Source organism: Syngnathus scovelli, chromosome 10, assembly GCF_024217435.2.
Source record: "Syngnathus scovelli strain Florida chromosome 10, RoL_Ssco_1.2, whole genome shotgun sequence".
NCBI lineage: Eukaryota > Metazoa > Chordata > Actinopteri > Syngnathiformes > Syngnathidae > Syngnathus > Syngnathus scovelli.
In genome coordinates this window covers 5,202,431-5,224,984 of record NC_090856.1, presented here as the reverse complement: position 1 = coordinate 5,224,984, position 22,554 = coordinate 5,202,431, and the positions used below count along the sequence as shown (strand labels likewise).

At 43.4% G+C, this 22,554-nt stretch overlaps 1 protein-coding gene and 1 long non-coding RNA gene across 13 annotated transcripts in view; one reads left to right on the top strand and one right to left on the bottom strand.

The window, feature by feature from the left end:
* Positions 1-138: 138 nt before the first annotated feature.
* hsd11b1la (hydroxysteroid (11-beta) dehydrogenase 1-like a) lies at positions 139-4,221 on the top strand. The gene is made up of 6 exons (XM_068652115.1): positions 139-288; positions 2,088-2,218; positions 2,279-2,482; positions 2,568-2,661; positions 2,736-2,901; positions 3,057-4,221. Exons 1-6 carry the CDS (start codon positions 204-206, stop codon positions 3,232-3,234), a joined length of 858 nt encoding a protein of 285 aa, XP_068508216.1. The 5' UTR covers positions 139-203; the 3' UTR covers positions 3,235-4,221.
* Positions 162-22,554, bottom strand: part of LOC125965825 (uncharacterized) — a 37,669-nt gene continuing 15,276 nt past the window's right edge. For 6 of the 12 annotated variants that reach the window (XR_011087522.1, XR_011087521.1, XR_011087526.1 and 3 more), the window contains one exon: positions 3,212-4,522. This is a non-coding gene — a long non-coding RNA (uncharacterized lncRNA). Of the gene's footprint in view, positions 4,523-22,554 lie in introns of all 12 variants that reach the window. The other 6 variants (XR_011087530.1, XR_011087523.1, XR_011087531.1 and 3 more) reach the window with 6 other exon arrangements.

Here is a 22,554-nt window from a genome sequence, read left to right as displayed (position 1 = left end):
CCTTAACGTATTTTAGAAATAAGGGCAAAGTTGAAAATAATATTCAATTCTTATCTGCACACAACACACACCCCTTTTTCACATGCCAAGAAGGGAGGGCTCATATAAAAACTGCCCCAGATATTCCTTTCACTTCGCATGCACGACAATTTAGTCAGCTGGGTGTTTATACTCATTGATTTATTTAAATTATAGTTTACAACATGAAAACGTTGACCAAAGTCCTTCTGGCAAGTGTTACTGTGGCTCTGATCGCCATCAAGTGGAACGCGCCCACGTTCAATGCAGGTAAGTTACGTCTCTTCCGCACACTTAAATACATAGTAATAAAACAATGTTTTTACTCAAATAAAACGTCGATGCGATTGATACAATGTCATTATCTATACAGTATAGTTTTAGATATAAAACTCTACATTTTCTACTCACAGTGGAATTTTGATTTGGTGCTATTTATGAAAAAAAAAACATCTTAAAGTAGTACTGTATTTGCAACTTTTTGTGGTTCTAACGTCAATGTTACAAGTCAAAGCTAGAAATTGGGTGCAATAGTGGATGTCGTAAACAGTAATGCAATGCTCTCTTGTTGTGTTAATGCAAATAAATGTGATCGTTAATGGTAAAAAAAAAAGTATTATAGTAATTTCATACGGCGTTATTAATTTTAGTTTTACTTTTAGTTTTACTTTTAGTTTTAATATTAAGTTTTACCGTGACTCACTCACCTCAGTACAGCTGCCAAGGCTTGTCGACACATTGTTTTGTTCGGTACTTCATTTGATAATTACCTGTCATAAAAGGAAAAAAATGTGAAATATAACTGGGTGCAATAATATACGTGTGTGTGTGTGTGTGTGTGGGTGGGGGGGGGGACAATGTCACAATTCACCAATCACTGGCACCAATTAAAAATCAAAGAAGCCCATTCACGAGAAATGACTATTATTTAACTATATTATTTCATATAGTGTACATTTAAATACAGTATTGCATACTAATGTAATATGGTGGTTCCACCCCCTCCAGCACCAATTATTGTACATCCATTTCCTGTGAATTCTGGGTATAGGGAAGCCACATAGTAATTGTATACACTCTGTGTTTGGCAAACAAGTTTCTCTGTGTGTGACGTCGGCATAACTTTAACATTTCCCCCTGCGGAAGGGTTTGTGACGAGAGGTATAAATTTAGTGTGTAATCGCACATTATTCGACATGCTTGTGACTCCGACCAAACAGGATTTATTTAAAATGTGGCTTCGCGAGCATTGAAATGAAACTGTAGGATTTTTCATCGGGAGCATGGAAGGTCCCACAAAATTAGATTTAATGCTAGTTCCAGACCACATGAAAATATAGCAAGACAAATCTAACTAGTCACTGTGCGAATTCGACTAAAGGTCATTTAATTAGTAAATGTGAACAAGAAACTAGGGTGTGTGATCCAAGTGTTTTTCTAGATAAGGGACTGGCACTAAATTCATTTTAAAAATGGCAGCAGTAGAGAATAAAGCAGTGTCCTCGTACTTTGCTTGGACTCACCTGTCCTTGGGGTCCAATATCTCATCTAGCATCGAACTTTAACCTACAACTACAGCTCAACTTGAATTAGTCTGTTTCGTCACTGAGATTACTACGATAAATGGAGCGATGAACACTCACTTTGAGATTAGTACGATAAATGGAGAGGTGAACACTCAGGCAGCACTTGCTGTTGAAATGTTATGATATAGTCTTTGGCATCCAAATCAAATATTAGTCCATCAGTGGCCAAAATGTTACATCATAGTCATCTACAAATGCTTAACCGTCATGGCTTTTTCAATGTTATACTGCAAAGAAGAAAAAAACTTCATTTGGTCACGGACCTCTTTAGTTCTTTTTAATTTTGGGTTAAAAACATACTTTTCTCATACTCTGTTGCTAACCAAAACAGCAGCAAATATAGAAACAGCTTCTCGGTTCTCTCTGTAATTTTTTTTTTTTTATAAAAACAGATCTTAATATAAAGATGTAATTCCTAAATGCCTACTGCACTGATGATCATACTTCTTGAAATGTTCTTTTTTGTTTTTGCTATTATTTGAGAATCTCTCCGAGGTGCCAGGGTCTTGGTGACCGGGGCGAGCACTGGTATTGGCGAACAAATGGCCTATCACTACGCCAGGTTCGGCGCCCAGATCGTCATTACCGCAAGGAGGGAAAAGGTCTTACAGCAGGTTAGTAAAAGGGTCGGCGACGAGTTCCGCATTGGTCAACAGTTGTGGTGTGGCCACTAGGTGGCGGAAAAGTGTCTGAGCATGGGAGCGCAGAAGGCCCTGTACATATCAGCGGACATGAGCAGTGACACTGACCCGGAGAGGGTGGTCGATTTTGCTCTAGACCATCTCGGAGGTCTGGACTACCTGGTTCTCAACCACATTGGCTCAAGCCCCTTCAGCATGTGGGAGGGGGACGTGGAGCACCTCAGGTGGCTGATGAAGGTAAACTATCCGAAAGAAAGCTATGATTTAACTTCAGAGATGCTAATAGAGCAAATTGTGACATCGCTGTGTATAATTCCAAAAGGTCAACTTCTTCAGTTACGCTCAGATGGCCTGGAAAGCTCTCCCCTCCCTCGAGCAAAGCAAAGGCTCACTCATAGTTGTTTCGTCGCTTTTAGGTTGGTTCACAACACTCTGACTCCATTTGACTTGGAATCATTTTAATCGAGGTGATTGTTGATACCCCCAACAGGTAAAATTACAATTCCCTTCGTGGCTCCTTACGTGTCAACCAAGTTCGCTTTGAACGGTTTCTTTGCGACTCTCGTTCACGAGCTGGCCATGAAGGACAGCAACGTATCGATCTCCACCTGCACGCTGGGCCTCATTGACACAGACTCAGCCATGGAGAAAGTCAAGTAAGTCTACAGAGCGAGTGCATTATTGCGCAACTCTGGAGCTCATCCAACTGTGTTTGCAGTTCAGGTCAAACCGGCTTCGTTTTTCAAAAGAAACTGTAAACACTGAAAAAAGAAGCATCTGTGTTTGATGGCAGTGATTCTTTGTGTCCAAGGGACATCAGTCACGTACCCGCCTACCCAGCCAGTGAAGCGGCGTTGAACATCATCAAGACAGGAGCCACCAGACAGCGGGAGCTTTTCTACCCTTGGTTCACCTACACCGCGACTCTTTTTAGAGATTTCTTACCCGGGGCCAGGGACTACCTGATACAGCTGTCCTACAAGTTATGAACAAATATTTACATGTGACATTACTTGCAATGATTTTTTTCAAAGTGATATTTTAAGATGCATTCTTATGCTTTACTGTTTTAGTGTAATGTCATGTATTCAACATTCCGTGCTACTGTACAAAAAAAAAAAAGCTGGCTTCTTCTTGTTCCACATTCAGCTCACATCAAAATAGTAACAGTTTGTTCTTCAATCCGAGACAAATAATCCGAATCGGGGGCATGCTGCCTGAGGGAAAGAGGTTGTAAAGGAGAAGAAGGTGCTTCTTGTTAGTAACTACAAAAAAAATGATAGAGGCGTGTGAAGATGTTCATTGGATTATATTTGCTTTTGATCTCATAATTAGCTGCAACTTTGACAGTCATACATGTTACGTATGTGGCTCACTCGGATAAACGTTGTATCCGGTCCAAATTTAGTTCAGTAAGATTTAGAATTGTGATGATTGATTATGAACTATTCCAAGAATATTTCATGTTGCTTTTCACACTGAATTGAAGCAACTATAAAACTTAAACTGATCTTGTCAGTTTGAAAGTGAAAGAAAATTATATAATGAAATACAGTAAATACTGAAGAAACAAACTGCAAGAAAAAGTGTGAGTCGGGGTACGCCCTAAACTAGTCGCCAGGCAACCACAGGGCACGTATAAATTATTCAAACTCAGATAAACACGAAAGGCAAGTTAGAGGAGTATACAGTATTCCTGTAATAACCAGAAAACCCGCTAAAAATGTGTGCAGGTTAAAAGACTGCCATGAAATAAAATATATTTGATTAATTTAAATTTAAAAATCGGAGTAGTAGTCAAGGACCGGGCTTTGTAGTACCATGTACATCCACATGAGGGCAGTAGTAACCAAGGTAGTGAAGGATTCCACGACTATCAGCAGATCTGAATTTTCCTCTATTTCAGGCATTCTCGGTCACACACACACACACAAAATGTTGATACAATAAATAGAAACAAATATATTTAACCTGAATTGTCCTCATTTGAATTATTATAAAACCTCCCTAATTGTATGAGTTCTGCCCTCCACAATTTCCTGCTTCTCCATCCCTGAATCGTTCAAATCAAATCTCTGCTCTGCTTTACTTTGTCATTCCAAGCTGGCCACGGTAGTGATTGCAGACTTCCAGCCGAGCGAGGCTTTCTCACCGGGTTTCCTTTTGTGTCTTTGTTCATTCCTTCCAAAGGCACCACGGGCATCCTGTGAAGCTGTTGGCTCAATCCGTCCTGGTGGTCTTTGCTTTATTGTCCTACATCCTCGAGGTTATACCCTGCTGATGGAGAGAGACCCCCATCTATCAGATAGTTGTACTGTATGCCCGACAGTGAGTTGTCATTGCCGAAAAACAGAGAAGGGCATGTTTAGATATGGTGTACATTTTTATCCTGCAACAAAAGCCATGCGCTTTTCTACCGCAATATTCCCGAAGATATGACTGATGTGGAGGAGTTATCAAATACATGTTCTCTTTGTCCTTATCTTGACACGCTTGATGATTTGAGAGGATTGTGGAGATGGCATAATCCCTCTTTAGATGCTGGGGGAAAAAAAAAAAAAAAAAATCTCCTTCTCTGTCGCAAATATGAGGAGGGGGCGGGGGGTTAAGGGAGCAGACATGGCCTCGGAGAACAGCCAGAAACACCTGCAACAGATTAGTGTCCCTAATGCAAGGTAATAAATCCTCTCGCCCTTCCCCATCTCGTTCTTTTTGCAGATTGATCGGGACGGGACACGGAAATATGTTGGAATTGGCGTGTAGGGTGCTCATATTTACTCTCTGCTGTAAATAGAGCTTGACTTGCTGCATGGATTTCTGTCCTACGTGAGCGTCAAAATCTTTTTTTATGATCGCTCCCCACAGGCGTCGCTGAAGCTGGCTGGCCTTGTTACTGTCAGTGTTGGGCAAGTTACTTCCAAAATGTAACATCGTATATTACTACAAGTTTCCATGGCGCTTAGCTTGTTCAGGGTCGCGGGGAAGTTGAGCCTAGCTGACTCCGCAAAAAAAGAAAAAAAAAAACAGTCGCAAGTCGACACTAGAATAGAGCCAGGCAAATGTTTTTATGATGTTATCCTTTCGTGACAACGGGAGATTTCCTTGGAAGATGAGATAAACAATTCAAAAGAAAACAATAATACATTTGAAAGTTAGCGCAGCCCGATTGTAGAAGGAGATGGACAGTCTATGATTTTTAATTTTATATTTCAGCCGGCAAACGTTTGCTGGTGCAGCACAAATGTCCCGTTTCAGGCCATAAATATCATCTCCCATCCACGGTCATGATACTGCGCAACTCCAGCAATCACGTGGCAGCTTCAATTTATGATTATTTCTTGTGCTGCTTCTTTGAGCGCGAAGGACACCGGGTCCATATAATCCTCCATGCAGGGGTCAACCATCCTGATTTTATTTCAGTGGAAGACGACATTCAAGCAATATAGTGCTTGCTTGAGATGTGAGTTGAACAAAAAAGGCTTTTGGACAAAATACATTTAAAAATCATTCAGCGCTAATGCGGCTAATAGGCACTGTCATCGATTTTAAACCTAACCAAGCGTATGAATTATTAAAGTCTAATATCCATTCATCGGTTCTTCAAGCCCAATCCGGCCATTGATCTACACCATTGTGCGCGGTGATTAATTTGGAAAAGAATGTTAATCTTCCTGAATAACGAGCTTGTGACCTCTGAAAAGTTTTCACAAAACATTGAGCTATGATAACAAAGGGCGAGAATGAGCAAGAGGGATAGGCGGGAATCGGGGGCGGGGGGTGGGCATGTCGGAAACCTGTGAAAGGGAGCGTCAGCGTGAAGAAAAAGTGTGGGTGTGAAGAGGTGGCCGAGGTGGCCCCTGACCTCTTTCCCCGAGGTCCATTCAGAGCGGCACAATGGTTGACACCTGTGTCTTTTCACCAGCACCGCTATTATTATTTACATCGGTTGCTCGCGGTGGGGAGGGAGGGGAAGGGGGGCAGAACGAGGCCGGAGATGGCAGCCTCGTGGCAACTCCACCACCGTCATCCCGACTGCCATCCCGAGTTCTATTCAGCAACGTGATCCCTCTTGCTGTTTTTGCTTTGCAATGGTGCTGGTAGGCAGAGTCACCCCAAACATGGGTGGGAGGCTGAATTCTTCTTTTCCCTTTTTTTGTTTCATTTGTGGGGGTGGGGTGGGGGGGAGTCCAATTAACAAAGGATAAGAAGTGAACCGTAAACACCCTCAACAAGGCCCAACAAACCCGCAAGAACTCTCTCACTTGCTCTCTTACTCTCTCGCTCCTCGACCCCCCCCCCCCCCCCCCCTCGCTCACTCTCTTCCACTTCGCTCACAAAAGGACGGCTCAGAGCTTACAAAGTGCCAATTAACACTGAATGTTTGGCCCTCGCGCCTCCCTCTCTGAACTGCTGACAGCTCTGGTGTTTGGGTTAATACTAAAGGCCTGCAAAGAATTATAATTCTCCTCCTTGCCCCATCCCCCTCCCTCCTCGCCCCTCTCCTATCCTTTTATTTGCTTTCCAATGGGGTGGTTTTACAGTTCAATGAACAGTCAAAGGGTGATATAAAATGACTTTCCAAAGAATTTCATTTGGGGATAAGAGGGGCTGTGTAGCATCAGGGCAACAAGGGGCAGGGCTGGCAAAAAAGTGTGTGTGTGAGGGGTGGAGGAGGACCCCAGTGAGTAAACGAGAAAAGATCCTTATCATATGCCATAATCATTCATGCTTATATATGTTGATAAAAAAAATATATATTCTAAATGGCATCATTCTTCTGAGTCGCAAAGTCCCGTATTCACATGCACTCCCAGCTACTGGATCGTCCCATCCGGGATGAAGATAGCAGCTCGAGTCATTCATCACTTACGAGACGGACGGCTCGGCTATGCTTGTTTTTCTCCCGCCAATAAATCAGCCGCCCGAATAAAAGGGCGGCCAATGAGATGAGGTGAGAGGGTTAAACTGGGAGAGAAACAAAGCCCGCTGGACGTTTTAAGGGAGCTTCTGCCGCCACTCAATTGCCACCCCAATCTGCAATTTATGTCCTCTCGGGAACGGATCTAGACTCTCGTCTTTCTTCGCTCGCCGATGAGTCGCCGCCACATTAAACTGGGTTATTCTAAGGGATGCATCAATCCAGCATGGCTAGAATGTGATAGAAGGAAAACAATGGATAACTGCTACTATTTAAAGGGCAAGTTCGTCATTTGCGAGATAGGTTGACTGTCGGTTGTATTAGCTTAGCTTAGCGTTAGGGCTTGAAATAGCTCATACTAGCCACGAAATTACTGTTATTAGCCATTACGCTAAGCTAACATTATACCCGTGTGTTATGACAGAGAAACTGCTAAACAATGTGGTTTTACTAAAGTTCCACCTGTGATGATGAAGCCGCTGTTGGTAGCTTAGCTTAGCTTTAGCTCTTGATGTGAATAAACTTCCATCTTGAAAGAATACTATCTGACAAGTCATGCTTTTTCAATTACTTATTCTCCAATTTTTTACATAAGATATCAATGTCAAACCTGATGCTAGTAGCAATGCGGTATAACGAATGATAAATAGCCTGTATTTAAGACAGTGTAATTCAATCTTTGGGGATACGGCCGCTGTCTGTTAGCTCTTAGCGGTGGGGTCAAAAACAGCTAAAAAGTCATCCTAGATTGACTTAAGTTTTGATGAAACATCAGAAGAAATGTGAAGAAAAGCCTACAAATAGTCTTAATGTTAGATTTGTTGGATTTTTCATATGGCCTCTCTTGACTTCAACAAAAGAGCCGCAACGCTAGCGGTGCTGTGGCACCGAGCCAGACTGGCTTTATTTACATTGAAGCGAGGGGAGCTGACATGACCTGACACGGTTCACAGTTCCACCAGTAAAGCCCGATTGGGCCGGTCCTCCAACCTCAACCTTGAGACCTTGGGGTCAAAACGATCTGCGGCGTTTCACAGATGAAGGTGACTGCAGAGACATGTGACTGCGGTCTTTGCTTTAAATCCACAGCTCTGGGATTGACTTAAGATAAGAGGAGCCACAAAATGAGAACTTATACCTCAGGGTCATGAGATGGAGAATTCAAACAAGAGTAAAGAAGGAATCCAATTTCTGTAATGCCTGACACTTGATCAAGTTACACACTATGTGCAGTTTATCTGAAGATTTATTCCAAAACAGGTGCTCCCCTTGCGGAGCGAGAGGGCACCAAAGCCTCGCTTGTCTATATAATCTGATCCACATTCAGACAATAAGTTTGCAGCTAAGCCAACTCAAGGTCAATGACGGGGCCGTGTCAAATGAGGGTCATGAGAAAATTTGGATGAAGGTAGCGGCCTTCTTTGGACTCCAAAGAAGAAGTCTCTTGTGAAACAATTTCCTATTTTCTTCAAGATTCCTTCTACTACAGTGGGACCTCTGTGAGGCCTGGCAGGACACAGCGGACCCGGACAGATCTGAATCAGGCTGTGGATTTTTGGACTGCTGTGCACCAAGTTTGGAGCTGTGACTGTAACTCACCCCCCCTAACTCCCTCCCTCCCTCCCACCCCCGACTGTGGGTTGGGACGATGCAGGACACAGGGGTGAATGGCGGGTCAGCCGTGGAAAAACGTCCTTTAATGTCCGTGTCATAGAATGAGGGATGGACGGAAGAGTGGGACAGAGAAAGAGATGGATGAGAAGGATCAGAAGGGTGGGAGGATAGGGGTGGGATAATTAACATCATGATAAAGGAGGTTTTTGGCCTCTTTCACACTGCGTCTTAAAGCCGTCTTTTTCTTATGTGCAAATTTTTTGGTAACTTCCAAGGTACAATCAGAAGAATCCGACCGGGTAAACTTCCAACACTCACTATTAATCTTATTACTCACCATGAATCTGTTCCAGTCTCCCTAAACAAAAGTTATTATGTGTTATGAAAATAAGAAACACATCACTCTACTATAATATGATACTTTATAAAACAAAGATACAGTAATGGAATAATCAAATGGAATGTAAAGAACTTTTGGTACTTCAACTCAATGGACATTGACTGTGGCTGCTTTGTTGGGTGGAAATTCATAAAAGATGCTTCGGACTTGAGAAAATCTGCTGATAGATGGACAGGTGGATGTGTCCAGTTTTGCTGTCTGATTTATTAACAATTCCACATGTTTTCTGAGACACACTTTAAAGCTCAGCCAAAAGCGTTGCCTCAGTATTTGTATCAAACGACGCTTCAAAAGCACGCCATCCAGTACGTATGCCGCCAAATTCGAAAAGTCATCATCTTATGAAAACCACTTCTGACATTTGCAAAAAAAAAAAATCCAGAGAAGGGCAACAAGAAGGGAGGATACAGTACCTAGGATACGTAAAAGAGATCCCGGTTATCAACCGAGAAGATTTCTTCCAGATTTAAGTTGTCAAAGTTCTTTGCTAGGAGTGATTGATGAGTGCAAGGTAATTGTCCATTGTGAGGAGATGTCAGAGCGATGGAGGGAGCGCGTCACCTCGCAGCGAGAGTAAAAACCGGTGAATGGAAGCGATTACGTGTAATATTCTCCATCTGGGAGCCATTGGCCCCGCAAGACAACTTTCAAAGAGGAGGAGAAAGGGAGAGCGGCAACACTAATTTGCACAAGATTTACAAATCTCCTGATCTCAAAAGGTTGGTGGCCATCTTGTTCTAGTCCCTCAAATTAATCATTCGTGAGATGAATAAACAACAAACAATATAGCGAGGATTAAACTAAAACTATAACTGCTGTATTGAGATATTGCCACAACAAGGCTGATTGCACAAAATCTATCAATCCCAAAAAGTTGTAATAGCCCCCGCGGCGCTTCTGTTGGATTTTGTCGATTTGTCTCGGGCGGTCGTCTGAACGCAAGCCAGCCAATAAATGATCAGCAGTGTGTCAGAGTAGAGTAGCAGCCAGGTCACAAGTGATCAAATCGTGCTGAGCGAGCGTTATCTGGTCCCAATTACATTCAATCATGGGCAATTTGGCAAAGCGAGTAAGAGAGAGGCAACGCTAGGTTGAGCGCAAGATGCCAAGATGAGTTGAGGTGGTCCCCCGCTGACATTTCCGGCACAAAAGATAGAGATCGAAATAGTAATTGACATTTTCTCCAGAACATTTTTCGACAGATTAATCAATAATTGAAATAATCCATTACAGCCCTAATAATGAAAATCTGTGCGACCACAAAAAGTAGACTGCAATATATCTGAATAAGCCTATTATTATAAGTCAGACAGTGACTTTAAAGCTACTAAGGCCTCTGAATAATTAATGGTAGCTAATGTTTGCCAATGTGATGATAAGTTGGGAGAACTTTCAAAGCTGATCAGGCTCAAACAAAGGCTGGTCATTGTATACCAAAGGAGCTGAACAGACTATATTTCCCCGCCTATTGAATGCTGATAGAGAGAGAAGAGATAACCGCTGAGGGCATGACAAAAAGGATTTCTCGCTGTAAAGATTTGTCAAGTGGTTCCCCTTTCCCCTGATTGGCCTGAAAAAACCTGACCCTCCAGTGTCTTCCACCCCCACCACTGCGTCCCCCCTCCTTTCAGCCGGCCCCCCCTTTGCCCTTGTGGCCCTCCGCCACCCCCTGCCTTCCCCCCTTTCTCTCGCTTGCTGTGACCCATCTTGCACCTCCCGAAGCCCACAACAGACGCTTGGTGTGTGAAGAAGGTCAAGAGTTCAGGCTCGGCTGAGGCTCCAAACCTCTCAGTGCATAGAGGAGGCCTGCCCCGTGGGTTTATAATTATCTGCCGTTGGCATTCGGCGCAGGTTCAAGCGCAGTGCAAGCGCTGGCACCAGTGTGGGGAGATGCGCTTGGCTAAACACTTGCTGATTAGTTGTCCCTAATTGTCACTTTCTTCTTCCCGTTACCTTTCGTTCCAACTGTCTGCCACCTTCCACCTCAGTGCTTTCAACATCTTTTCCATAAAACCTTATGTTTGTGGAAAGCCGTAGCAAGAGAGGTCATGACGATACAATGGCCGAGCTCAAGTCATTTATCAAATTGAGTGTACCAAAGTGAGCTAATCTAACAATGCCATTGTTTGAGCGGCTTTAAAGGTCACTCAAGTAAAAATGGAGCTTTTCGTGAAAATGTGCTATCTACCACTGAGGTCCAACCCAACTGTAGACGTCTAGAAATAAAAGAAAAACATGCTAATGTTAGCGTAACACGTCCGTTCCAGATCTGGGTCATGCTTTGTTATGAGCTCCAATCTCCACCTTGCAACAATTCGCTCAACTAAAATGCATCTCCTGACCTGACATTGGCAGCACATCTGCGATGAGATAAAACTGTACATGAAAATGTTTTTCACAGAGTAATAAATAAGCAATTTTTGTTTTATAATGTGCAAGAGACAAACGTTGAGGAATAACTCGGGTCTCTGAAGGATCACGAGAGCTTCTCTGTGACACCAGATGGAAGAAATATGCTGTGAAAAGCTTTCAAGCGAACAGACAGAGAGGGGGAGACCTGAACTTATATAGATGTCTTTCACAGATGTCCGTCTGGGCCACAAGCACTATCATGGGAAAACCAGGTGCTTGGAATGGACTACGTTCTTGCCTTGGCGTGTTTTCTTCCTACAAACTCCAATTTGCCTTTTTGTCTCTATCCCCGAACGCATCCCGAAACCAATCCCTAACACTGAACTTAATCCTCTCCCTAACTGCTTCGGATTTTCCCAGCAAGCCAGCTGGCTCCACTGAAAGCTTCTTGTGGACTTTCCATCACGTAGGAACATTGGCAGGGACAGACGGCTGTTTGAAATGATGTGAGATAAAACCATTTCTCAATGCCTTCTGAGATCTCCGTGTGCCATTTGTCTCTCACACTGGACATCTCATCATGACTGCTCGTGAAAGCACATCTCCAGAACTCCAGACCGACCCTGCAATGGTGCGACACCCAAAGAGTGGGGGAGAACGAGAGCAACAGCAGCCAGGCAGATGTGAAGCCTGGATGTCTGCCAAACAGCGCCCCAGCATCCCTGAGTGGAGCCTTCATCTCAGTGAAAGAGGAAGAGGAGGGAGGTGAGGAGAACAGAGCACATGGAAAAGAGGGGGACAGGGATAGACCCTTTTATCAAGGCAAATAACATCCCCCAAATCTCCGTGGCAACTTTATAACGTGAATGCACATCAGCAGCACCAGCTAAAAAAAAAAATTTGGATTGAACAGAGAACACTCTCAATAGCTCATTATTCTGAAACGTTTCAGTGGAAAGTAGAATTAGTCCTTTGAGTCTTCCAATAAAGTCTATATTTAACTCTTACACAGGTGGTTGAAATAAAAACTCACATTCGCCTCTTTTGTTGCCGAGGGGAAGAAATTCCCATTTTTTTGCCAATTTCCAACTCCTGCGAGGGATGAGACACGGTCTTTTGACAGGTGTTTGTTTGAATATCAAACAGAGCCGGCCGGGGAGGCCTGCAGATGGCGGGCAGATTGCATTCCAAACAGCAGCAATGTGGAGGGAAAGCCAGTCTTTCTTCCTCTCTGATCCTCCAGGGGGGGTGGAAGAATGGGTGAAGAAATCTTTGCAATCATCTTCATCACTCATTTCAAAACGCCATCTACCCACAATGGACTTTGCATTTTTACTTCGAGAGATATCAGTGGATATAAAAACAAGGTAGTTCAGAAGTACCAAAGTATAGCGAGTAAGCTAGCTCGGCCAGAGCTTTTTTTTGTAGCTCCAAACATTCCAAAGTTGAAGACTGCCTGTACTTGAAGTTAGCCCAAAGTACAGATGTTGGCAAGGAAATCAAGTAGACTCAGCAATATTCTTTGTTAACACCCGCTTTGAGTCCTGTTAGCCATGTTACAGACAGGGAGAGAATATTCCAGTTTGCCATGTGTCAGCAGATTACTTCCAAAACAGAATATGGTGGAGACATCCAAAGACAAATGGGAAAGTTCAATGACATCAAGTGATATCAAGTGACATCAGATCTTTTGCAAGTGAGCATCAATGGCGGTGTGAAAGGAACAGATGGAGCTACAACTTTGTCGAGACAGTGACGCTTCCATGTCAATTCCTCCTTTCCAGGAAGATTCTTGCTCTTCAAAGATCTGACTGTTCAATTTATGTCACCGGGATCTCGTATCAAAGCTTTCCCGAACAGACACGATCCTTGCCAACCTGGATCCAAGCAAAAAAGTCTTTGTTTCACCATCAAAACAAAGAGCAGACTGTTAACCCTGAATATCTCATCCCTGTCGTTTTTGTTTCTTTTACCAGTTGAGTGGACCGGCCATGGTTAGTTGGCTCAAAGACCGATTTGCTGAAGAAATAAAAATGAGAGTGGGAGGAAGGTATGAATAGCTGGCAAGGTGTACAGATGGTGAGTCAACACTGAACCCTGCCAAAAAAAGGTCCAAGTGCTCCAAGGCGAGTGCAGAGGAAAGTTTGTTTGTCTTCCACTCAAAGACCTTTAGAAATCGTACTTCTTTGTCGTGCGTACTCCCGAGTGTCGGTATCGCAAATGTTTAAAAGAAGAGCAGGAATGAAAGCTTGTTTGGAGCTTTGAAAAAAAACTGAAGAGTATTTGGACTGCACATGGTCACGTTGCTTGCGCAGACCTTTCCTGAGGACTGCGGCCAACATCAACAAGAACCAGGCCGCTGCTCACAGTTTCTACCTTACATATACATCACCTGGTTATATAACTTTTTGCGAGAACAAGCGGACAAACTAAATGTTGTTCCTTTACTTTTGCACTTTTTTGCCTGTTCTGTGTCAGCGTTCACTTCTAGTGTGGTTCTGAATCCAGAATGAATAGCTTCACTTTGGCTCCTTTTCATGCTAATCTTTCTTTGTCGATATTTTTTGAAGAAGGCAATTCAAGCCCAAGAGGTCCCCGCAACGTTTACCAGATGTGCTTGGTTCCGACGCCAAGTCTCCTTTCAGCAGTTTGTGCTTTCCTTACCCTGAGGGTGGCAGAGCAGAAGCATGTTTCATGCAACAGGTAGCCTCCATTTCCGAATTCACCCCCGCGGTTTGGTAGAAAAGAACCCGTTTGCAGATCCCTCACTGTGAGAGAGAGAATGTGGTGACCCCCAAAGTGCTATTGTGAACATCCTTTCGACTAACAATGACTCCGACCCACACGGAGGTTGAGACGTTGGGCTATTGTCTTAACCCAAATAAAAAATATTTAATTCCGGGGGAAAGGTGAATGCTCGTTTAACTGTTAGCCATTTGGGGATTTGGGAGTGTGGTCAAGATGAATCGAGGTTCTCCGAATTCTTCCTCCTCTTGAACATTTACATGCACTCCAGAAACCACATGACATGGGTAATTGCAAAAAGACATAAAAAAAAAAGCCACATGCTAATGTGGCCTGACGTGATGACAACAGAACTTGACCACATAGTGAAGCAAGCGGTTTCTTACACGCATCGGCTGAGGGTGTAAAGTCAGTTTTTGGCCAAATTAGAGTTGTTTACAAAAAAAGTTTGAGGTGGGGGAATTTTTTATTCATTGTGACATTTCCTTTTTTTACTTTACTTTTGGATTTTTGCTTTGACACCGGAATTGTCGCCATTGGCAACTATGAGGGATTGGCTGCGGGGTCAGCAGCGGTGCCAATGCATTGACACATCCAGAGATCAAAATATTTTTATGGTAATTTTGTCCACATGCAAATTAAAGTGTTTGCATTTGTGTGGCATTGTGTAATGTTGCAAAACAGGCTCTGTGCATATTTTTAAATATTAAGAGCCGAGGACGCCACAGAATGATTGACACCTTGTCAGTCACACCTTGTGTCTGATTGGTTGTTTTTCAACGGGCCTGGTGGTTTCTTGACAATCAAAATAGAATATTGACATGAAATTTTTTTGCGAACTCCCTGTTTAAATGTTTGAGAGGACAAGTGTCCTGCATCCGACATCGGGTTTTCTGATGAATGCACCGAGAGGAGCAGTTGACCATTAGCGACTTCCGTCGCAGACAGTTTTAATGGTGAAATAGCGGCCGGGCCGATTAAGAGGTAACCGTTTTCGTAATTATGATAATGTCAATTGTGCTTGTCAAAGATGAAAAATTTCAGAGACAGTAAAATACACCTAACAAGATTGTTCTCCGTGGTAAACACGGCGCTTTTAAAAGTGTAATTAGGCCTTTAATGTCAAACACATGGCTCGCAACCCGTTCGTGAGCCCGACTTCCCTTCTCCCGATGACCCCCCCCCACCGCTCAGTCAGACGTACTTTTCACATAGCTGGAAATCTAACCACACAAATAGGAAGCACGCTCAGGAAAGTCCAACTAAGCAATTGAGGGACAAATTGTCATTTTCCTGTGCTCAAAATAGAAACACATGAAATGCAAAAATCATTTAAAAAAAAAAATAATAATAATCTTGCGCTGCTGACAACGTGCATCCACCAAGGGCGGTTTTAGAAAATTTGCTCTGACACAAACAACACCTCACTCAGCAATCTGCACACCATCTCTTTCTCCTTCCTTCTTTCCCACAACGGCATCCTCTCTGTCCACCCACCTAAAGCATTTAAGAATTCCCCCTAGAGAGACAGATACAGTAATTGGTCACAGATTTTTGTTGGCAGGACACAAAGGGCTCTCCTATTCACCCCTGTGCAGCTGTCTACTTCCCATCGCCCCATCTCCGCACCCCACTTGCTCCGTCCGTCCCCACCGACACCCCAACCACCACCAGCGGAGTTAACGCCGGGACGTTCCCACTGCCCAAAACACACGGCCCCCTTTCACTGGCGCAATAAAGACATCGGGATACATGCCTGTGGTGACCCTGACCCAGAGCCTCCGTACGCCCCAAGGCCTCGTTGACATCTTGGAGACCTTTGAATCCTTTCATAAGTTCTCTCTGATATACGCCCATTCACCAATTAGGGATCATCCGCTAGCTTCGGTTGAAGCACCTGTAGTGAGGTGCTTATCTAGAAAACATTATATTGAAATATTTTTTTTTGAAAAACTACAATGAGGCTTCATTTGCTCTGGATTCAAACTGGTTTGGGTCAGTTCAAGAACGACGGCCGTTTTTATTTTTACAAGGCTGGAAGAGGGTTTAATTAGATTGCCTCAACTGGTACGCTCCAATAAGTTTTACTTTTAAAGCCGATTGTAAAAGCCTACATTTTTCCGCCTTTTTGTCACTTTTGATGTTCTGCATGAAAGGCATCGTCGCAGAAAATTCTCCAAATTTGACAGTGTGCCTTCTGCTAATTGTGAAAGAGCGGCAATGCAAATCCATCGAAATAAATACTGCCTGCTTCTTCCAGTCTACCTTGCGTAATGGATCACATGTGCTGAGTTTGCATCAACAAGCAGGATGACTAAAACAGACACGAAAGGAAAAAAAGAGACACAAAGAAGAAATTGGACGAAGAAGAAGAAGTGCGGGTTTGGAGGAAAAAGCCAATGGAAGAGTGCCCTTTCAGTTTGTAGAATAAGGTGATTACAATTCCAGTCACAACCGGCAGCAGTTTGCGCGGCGATTCCGAATTTCTGGAGCAAGAGAGGAAAGCAGCTCCCGAGGGGCTCGTGGGAAGCCAGAGGTCAACCGCCCCTTTCCTGACTCACCACATGTTAAAGGAATTCCGCGCTGCATTGTGGGATATGACACCAATAACCCCGGCAAACGCATTGGCAAATTACTAACACATACACTTTCAAACCTGTCGGTCAAGTGAAAAAAAAAAAAAACCGACAAATGATGGTCGATTGGCAGAGAAGTGCGTGATAGCAAAATGACTTTTGATTTAAAATCAGGCTTTTATCTGCCACGATAAATGATGGTGGTGGGGGGAAACAATGTCCCAGATTGAGTTAGAGAAATCGCTTCTTATCTGTTTGCCAAACCCGAGACAGCAATCTTCACAGTCAACAAAGAGCAGAAGCAGATTGTTCTCTTGGAGAGGCAGCAAACGTTTGGGAGGCACGTTGACATTCTGAAAAGCAGCTGCGGCATTTGCTCATGTGTCGCTTCTTCTCTTATGTTAAAGGGCTTGATCATGTTTGAAGGTCGCTTTTTCAAACAATAAATCAGGATCCCAGAATAGGTCATAATAATTACAAAGCATTTTTTTGACAAAGAACAACAAAAGGAAAACAATGTCTACTGTTTTTATGTGATTTTTTTGTCTAAATTGTATTTAAATACAGTGAGCTATAAGCTTATTTGTTCTATGACCACGCTAGTAAATCATTTTCCTCATTTAAAAGAATTGAAATGTCATTCATTTGTTCCATGCACGGCGACATTCTCTCAGTGAGTCGCAAAAATATTGATTGTTATTCACAGAGGATAGTGAAAATATGCTTGTGAGTATTCTGTCAATATGTTGCTCCACCATTAGTGTTCAAATATCCGTTGCTTCACTTTCAAATCGATCAATTCCAGTGAATGAGAATCCAGAGAAGTGCACATATGTGTGTTTTCTTTTTTCCAGGGTTAGCATGCCAGGTTGGCTAGCCGTCAACATGCTTCAGAGCAGATTGGCATCCGTCAAGGAGCCAAATATAAAACAAACACGAGGCCCCGACAGAGAGCGCGACCTAGTGTATATCGGAGGCACTTTAATAACTCTCTTGTGAATTTCCGCTCCATCTGCCTGTCCCCGAATATCCCTGACATCGACAGCTTCAATCCCTGTGAGGCCATGAGGGGACTATATGGAGCCACAACAAGCCCCCCGGGGGGGGGGGGGGGGGGGGGGGGGGGGGGGGGGGGGGGGGGGCTTGGACACAGGTGGTGCACAGCAACTGGTACACACAAGCATTGTCGCCCACATAACGTCCGACTACAAGCGGCGCATGCCAACACAATCGTACCAAGGGAGGAACCACAAGAATGTAAGCGGCACATACCATATGATGAAATACATAGCTTGGCCACACCCAAACATACTCACATATCACCTTCCAAATACACAAACTGTACACAAAACTCACACCAGAGGCGTTTTCCACATTTCTACACACATCTGGTGTGCACACGTGAGCACAAAGAGGGCCTGTCACTCACAAGCAAAGCGAGACAGATTTTTTTTTTCCTTTTTCCCCCCCTCTTCTTTGCACAATGGTCTTAACATGCACACAAAAGCAAATATCACACCTACATGTAACGCACGCGAGCTCAAACGGGGGAAAATAAAAACGGGGCCTCTTGATGTTTGAAAACCTTCTGTACATTTGGAAAGTTTTTGGAAGCAAAACTCAGTTTTTCAGCATTGCTTGGCCTGATATTTATGTCATTTGAGCGCCGGAGTAAATACTGTTAAAAGCTTGAGTCATCCCTTTTACTTTTTTTTTTCCACACTGGAATACTCCAGTATTTTTTCTTTGGCTTACAAAAAAAACAAAACTGCAGAAGATATTGTAAACACTTTCCCAGCAAGATCAACAATGACAATAATTGATCCCAAATTCCAGAGCAATGAGGCAACCAATTCCAAGAGGCATTAAGTAGTGAATTTTTGGAGTAACATGACACATGACTGACAGTCACGCAAACCCTCCTACAATCGGCCCTTTCATTGGCTGGCAAGATTCAAACATCTGTGGAGATTTTCATTTATTTACTATTCGGTTAAATTCGGCGGCTGCGATGACAATGCAAGTGTGCCTTCATTTGAAACCAGATTAAAACTTGCGGCTGGAGAGACGAGTAGAAAAAAAGTCGCTCGTGGTGGGTGGGAATGACTCCGAAGAATGTGGCAGCATCTCTGTTACGGAACAACCCGAGCGAGACACAACAGTGAAGACGCTGTGTTGGAGACGAGCAACCACCTCCGCATGTTTTTCTTATTACCATCCGAGTGTCATGTGACTTTACTGTGCTAATTCAAATCAGAGCTTGCCTGATGTCCCTGGTTTGCTTGAGTGAGAATTGAAAAAAATCAAATAGTTTTGTAACCTTTAGAAATGTTGAATTTATGAGCTGTCTCGAGATGGATATTCAACTTTAATCCACGTCTTTGTTAGATTTTTTTTTTCTCTTGTCCAGCATGAGCAAAGACGGTGCTAGCAAATACCCAAAGCAAATAAACGCACCCTCCGCATTTGGATCAGTAATTCTTTCTGCTAATGCTGACGCATGAACGTTAGGCGGGTGGTTATTTGTCGATACGGCAAGCTCCATCTTGCAATCTGCCTTTGTATTTTTATTTTTTTACTGTGCTATCACTCATCACTTGACTGCGCTGGAGGCGAAGAGAATCGTTTGCGTTTTGAGATGATCGTGCTGAACGCAAGTGTTTGTCTTTCACAAGAAAATGGAGGCGGTGCATAGGTGGAGGGGGGAGGGAGGGGGAGGTTGACTCCCAAATCTGACAAATTGCTGAAAATTGCCTTCCCACAGTCATTCCTGTTTGGACACACTTGGCACATCTGGTTGTGATCTGGCAACAAAGGTGCCGTGGCCGAGGGCTCGGCTCTCAGAGTGGTGCCACATATTATCCGCTCTTTCTCCACCTTCTGGTTTTGTTTGCAAATGCACTGAGACTCCCCCCCACTCACCCCCCCCCTCCCCCCTGCATCGTTTACCCTCTCCATCTCCCTGTGGGGTGCGATGCTCAGCAGTCATTGCACCATAGAAGTCCTAAGCTCCTCTCCTAACTTTTGGGGTAATGGTGGTTTATAATTGAGGTGACTGTAAATATGAATTTACGCTGAGAGCAGAATAATTTCAAGGAGCGGAGTTTGCTACCTGACCACTTCAAACAACCCCCAAAAGATGTTTGCAACACTTGCACGAACACGAATTTCCCTCGAGGCTTCCTTCAAATGTTTAATGCCAAAATGTGTCCATTAACGTAGTGAACGGGCCCGTGATAAACGCAATAATAATATAGCCCTTAAGAATGTTTTACTTCTTAGAATCAATTTACCAGGCTGACAAAAAACTCGACTGCAAAGGAGAGAACGAGGGGTTAAAACTATAACTATATCCTAATTCCACCAGCAGCCCTAAAGCCAAGTCCTAACCCTCAAAAAGCAATTTAAACTTACGGGCACCTGCACTTTTGGTCCTCGCAAAGCTGCCGAAAGCGTTACAAGTACATTGCGTCCTTGAATTTCAGACCCCCCATAAATACTTTGTAGCTATGAGACTCAGTGTTGCGAGGAGACATCATTCTGCTTTTTATAAAGCCTCACCTCATTGTTTCACTGGCGTTTTTGACTAATACGTATTCTCTGGACAACATCTGCTCAGATGCTTTCTAGGTCAGCACTTCCCATTTTATAACGTCTTGAGTGAAAAACACATGACATGAATCGGGGAACTTGCTGTGCTTCCTTAAATGTGTCTTGGGAAAGCAACTGGTAATCCCCTTAAAAAAAAAAAAAACATCTTTAGTGATACTTTATTGTGTCACATTAAATGTTACTAATAATCTAATGAGCACACACTAATAACAGTTAGCATTATCGAGTTCCACAAGAATTTGTATTATGTAATGAATGAATAAGTGTAATTTACAAGGGTGGCTGTGGCCACCCCTGGCCACCCCCTAGTGGCGCCCCTGAATACAGAAGACATAGCCAGCTTTGTAAGACTTGCCTAAAGATGAATTGGTGTATGGTGTGTTCATATGAATGCTCCAAAGAATTAACATGTGCTAGAATGTATAGAAGAGGAGCGGCCATGGAAAAATACTTGTGCCGTTGTGCAGCTGCAGAGTTGGGAAGAGGAAGAATCGGGTGCACAGCTGCACAATGAGGCCTCGGCTTCTCAAGTTGCTTTTGCCTGGGTTTCCTGCCCCCTTCAACCAAGCGGGGCCTTATTAGCCCCTCCCCCCCTCCTTAATTATCTATGATATCACCTCCACATCATGCTTAAAGGTGGTCCCCGGTTCCCTTGTCATCCCAAACGGTGCCACCAGTTGGTGTTTACTCAAGAGCCGGTTCCTCTGTTGCTGTCCGTCTTTCTGTCCATTGAGCGCTATCGCCACATCTGCTTCAGTTTTGACTTCCCCCCCGCTTTGTTTGTCCATCTGTATTTGTGTTTCTTCTCCCCCCCTTCTTCTCTGTCCCCCATCAGTAAAGGAAGGCTGAGGAATGATCACTCAGGCTTTGATGCCGCCGGCCCCTGCCCCAGCTTTCCACGATATGAGGGTCCGAGCAATTACCAAAGCGCTCCTAGCTGAATGCGATTATTCTAAAATACTGCTGTCGGGATTAGGTGGAAAATGAGGGGGGTGGAGGAAGTGAAGGTTGGAGGAAATGAAGCTTGGGAGTATTTTATGGGTGCGAAGACTGAGAATACATTGACGATAAGACTTTCGAATGAATTTTAATAAAACAAAATTACATTATGCTAAAAAGCAGACGGAAATGTGTTGAGAAATTCCGATTCAGTATGACCTTTATATTTAAACATAGTAGATGGAGGGCTGTGAGAGTTATCGGCGGGGATGGAAATGTAGAAGACCCTTGCACGTCTCTATTCTACATAAAGAGCACTGACAAAGAAAAAGGAGATGAAGTTGACCTGACAATCAAGCTAGCTTCGGACCAGTGATGTTTAAAAATTTTGCTGTGTGGAAAGTCTTTTCCGCTATTTTTATTATATTGGTAGATGCTATTGGTAGATGATATTTGTAAATAAATTGAGAAAAAAAAAAGTCATTTCATTCCATACACACAGTATCAGAAATTCTTAAACTACAAAACTGGAATGTAGAATAATTGCACCCCATTTTCCTCCAAATAAAAAATGATCCGCAATTACTTTCAGCTATTAGATGAGCTGGTGCAACTTTTTTTTTTTATACGTCTCTGAAGAGTAATAGGAAGACTGTCTGCTATTACACGCAATATCTTTTAAATTTGCTACGGATGAATGTTAATTCTTGCATTCAAACCATGACAGCAACTTGGCCAGTCCTCAGTAGGGAATAATCTTCTCACAATGAGTCATCTCATCACACTGATTACGCCATGGATGCTCGCTCAAAGGTGCATGTGATTTGTAAGTTTAAAAAAAAAAAAAACGGCTGCTGAAAGCGCCGCCGCCATCGCTGTCTCTTACTGCAGCTGGTTCTAAAAGCCAGGTTGGCGCCATTATTTGAGAGGACGATTCTACAGTTTCGTTTTTTTCCATTAAAGGTGGCGCAATCGGACAATAGATCCCCGATATCTGATCTGACTCATCAAGGCTAGAGGCTTTTAATAGAAAGAAAAATATCTTGCCTTTTATAGAGATTGGTGCAACACTTGTCATCCCACAATCTAATCAAGTGACTCCTGATACAAAGACCAAATCATCATCAAACTTAGTTTGCTGTCAGGACCGGTT

What these genes read in the sequence shown, in the direction of transcription:
- hsd11b1la (XM_068652115.1), top strand. Translation starts at nt 204, where the DNA reads ATGAAAACGTTGACCAAAGTCCTTCTGGCAAGTGTTACTGTGGCTCTG. An exon ending in AGTTGTTTCGTCGCTTTTAG is followed by an intron (nt 2,662 to 2,735) that starts GTTGGTTCACAA and finishes TACCCCCAACAG; the next exon opens with GTAAAATTACAATTCCCTTC. An exon ending in TCAGCCATGGAGAAAGTCAA is followed by an intron (nt 2,902 to 3,056) that starts GTAAGTCTACAG and finishes TTTGTGTCCAAG; the next exon opens with GGACATCAGTCACGTACCCG.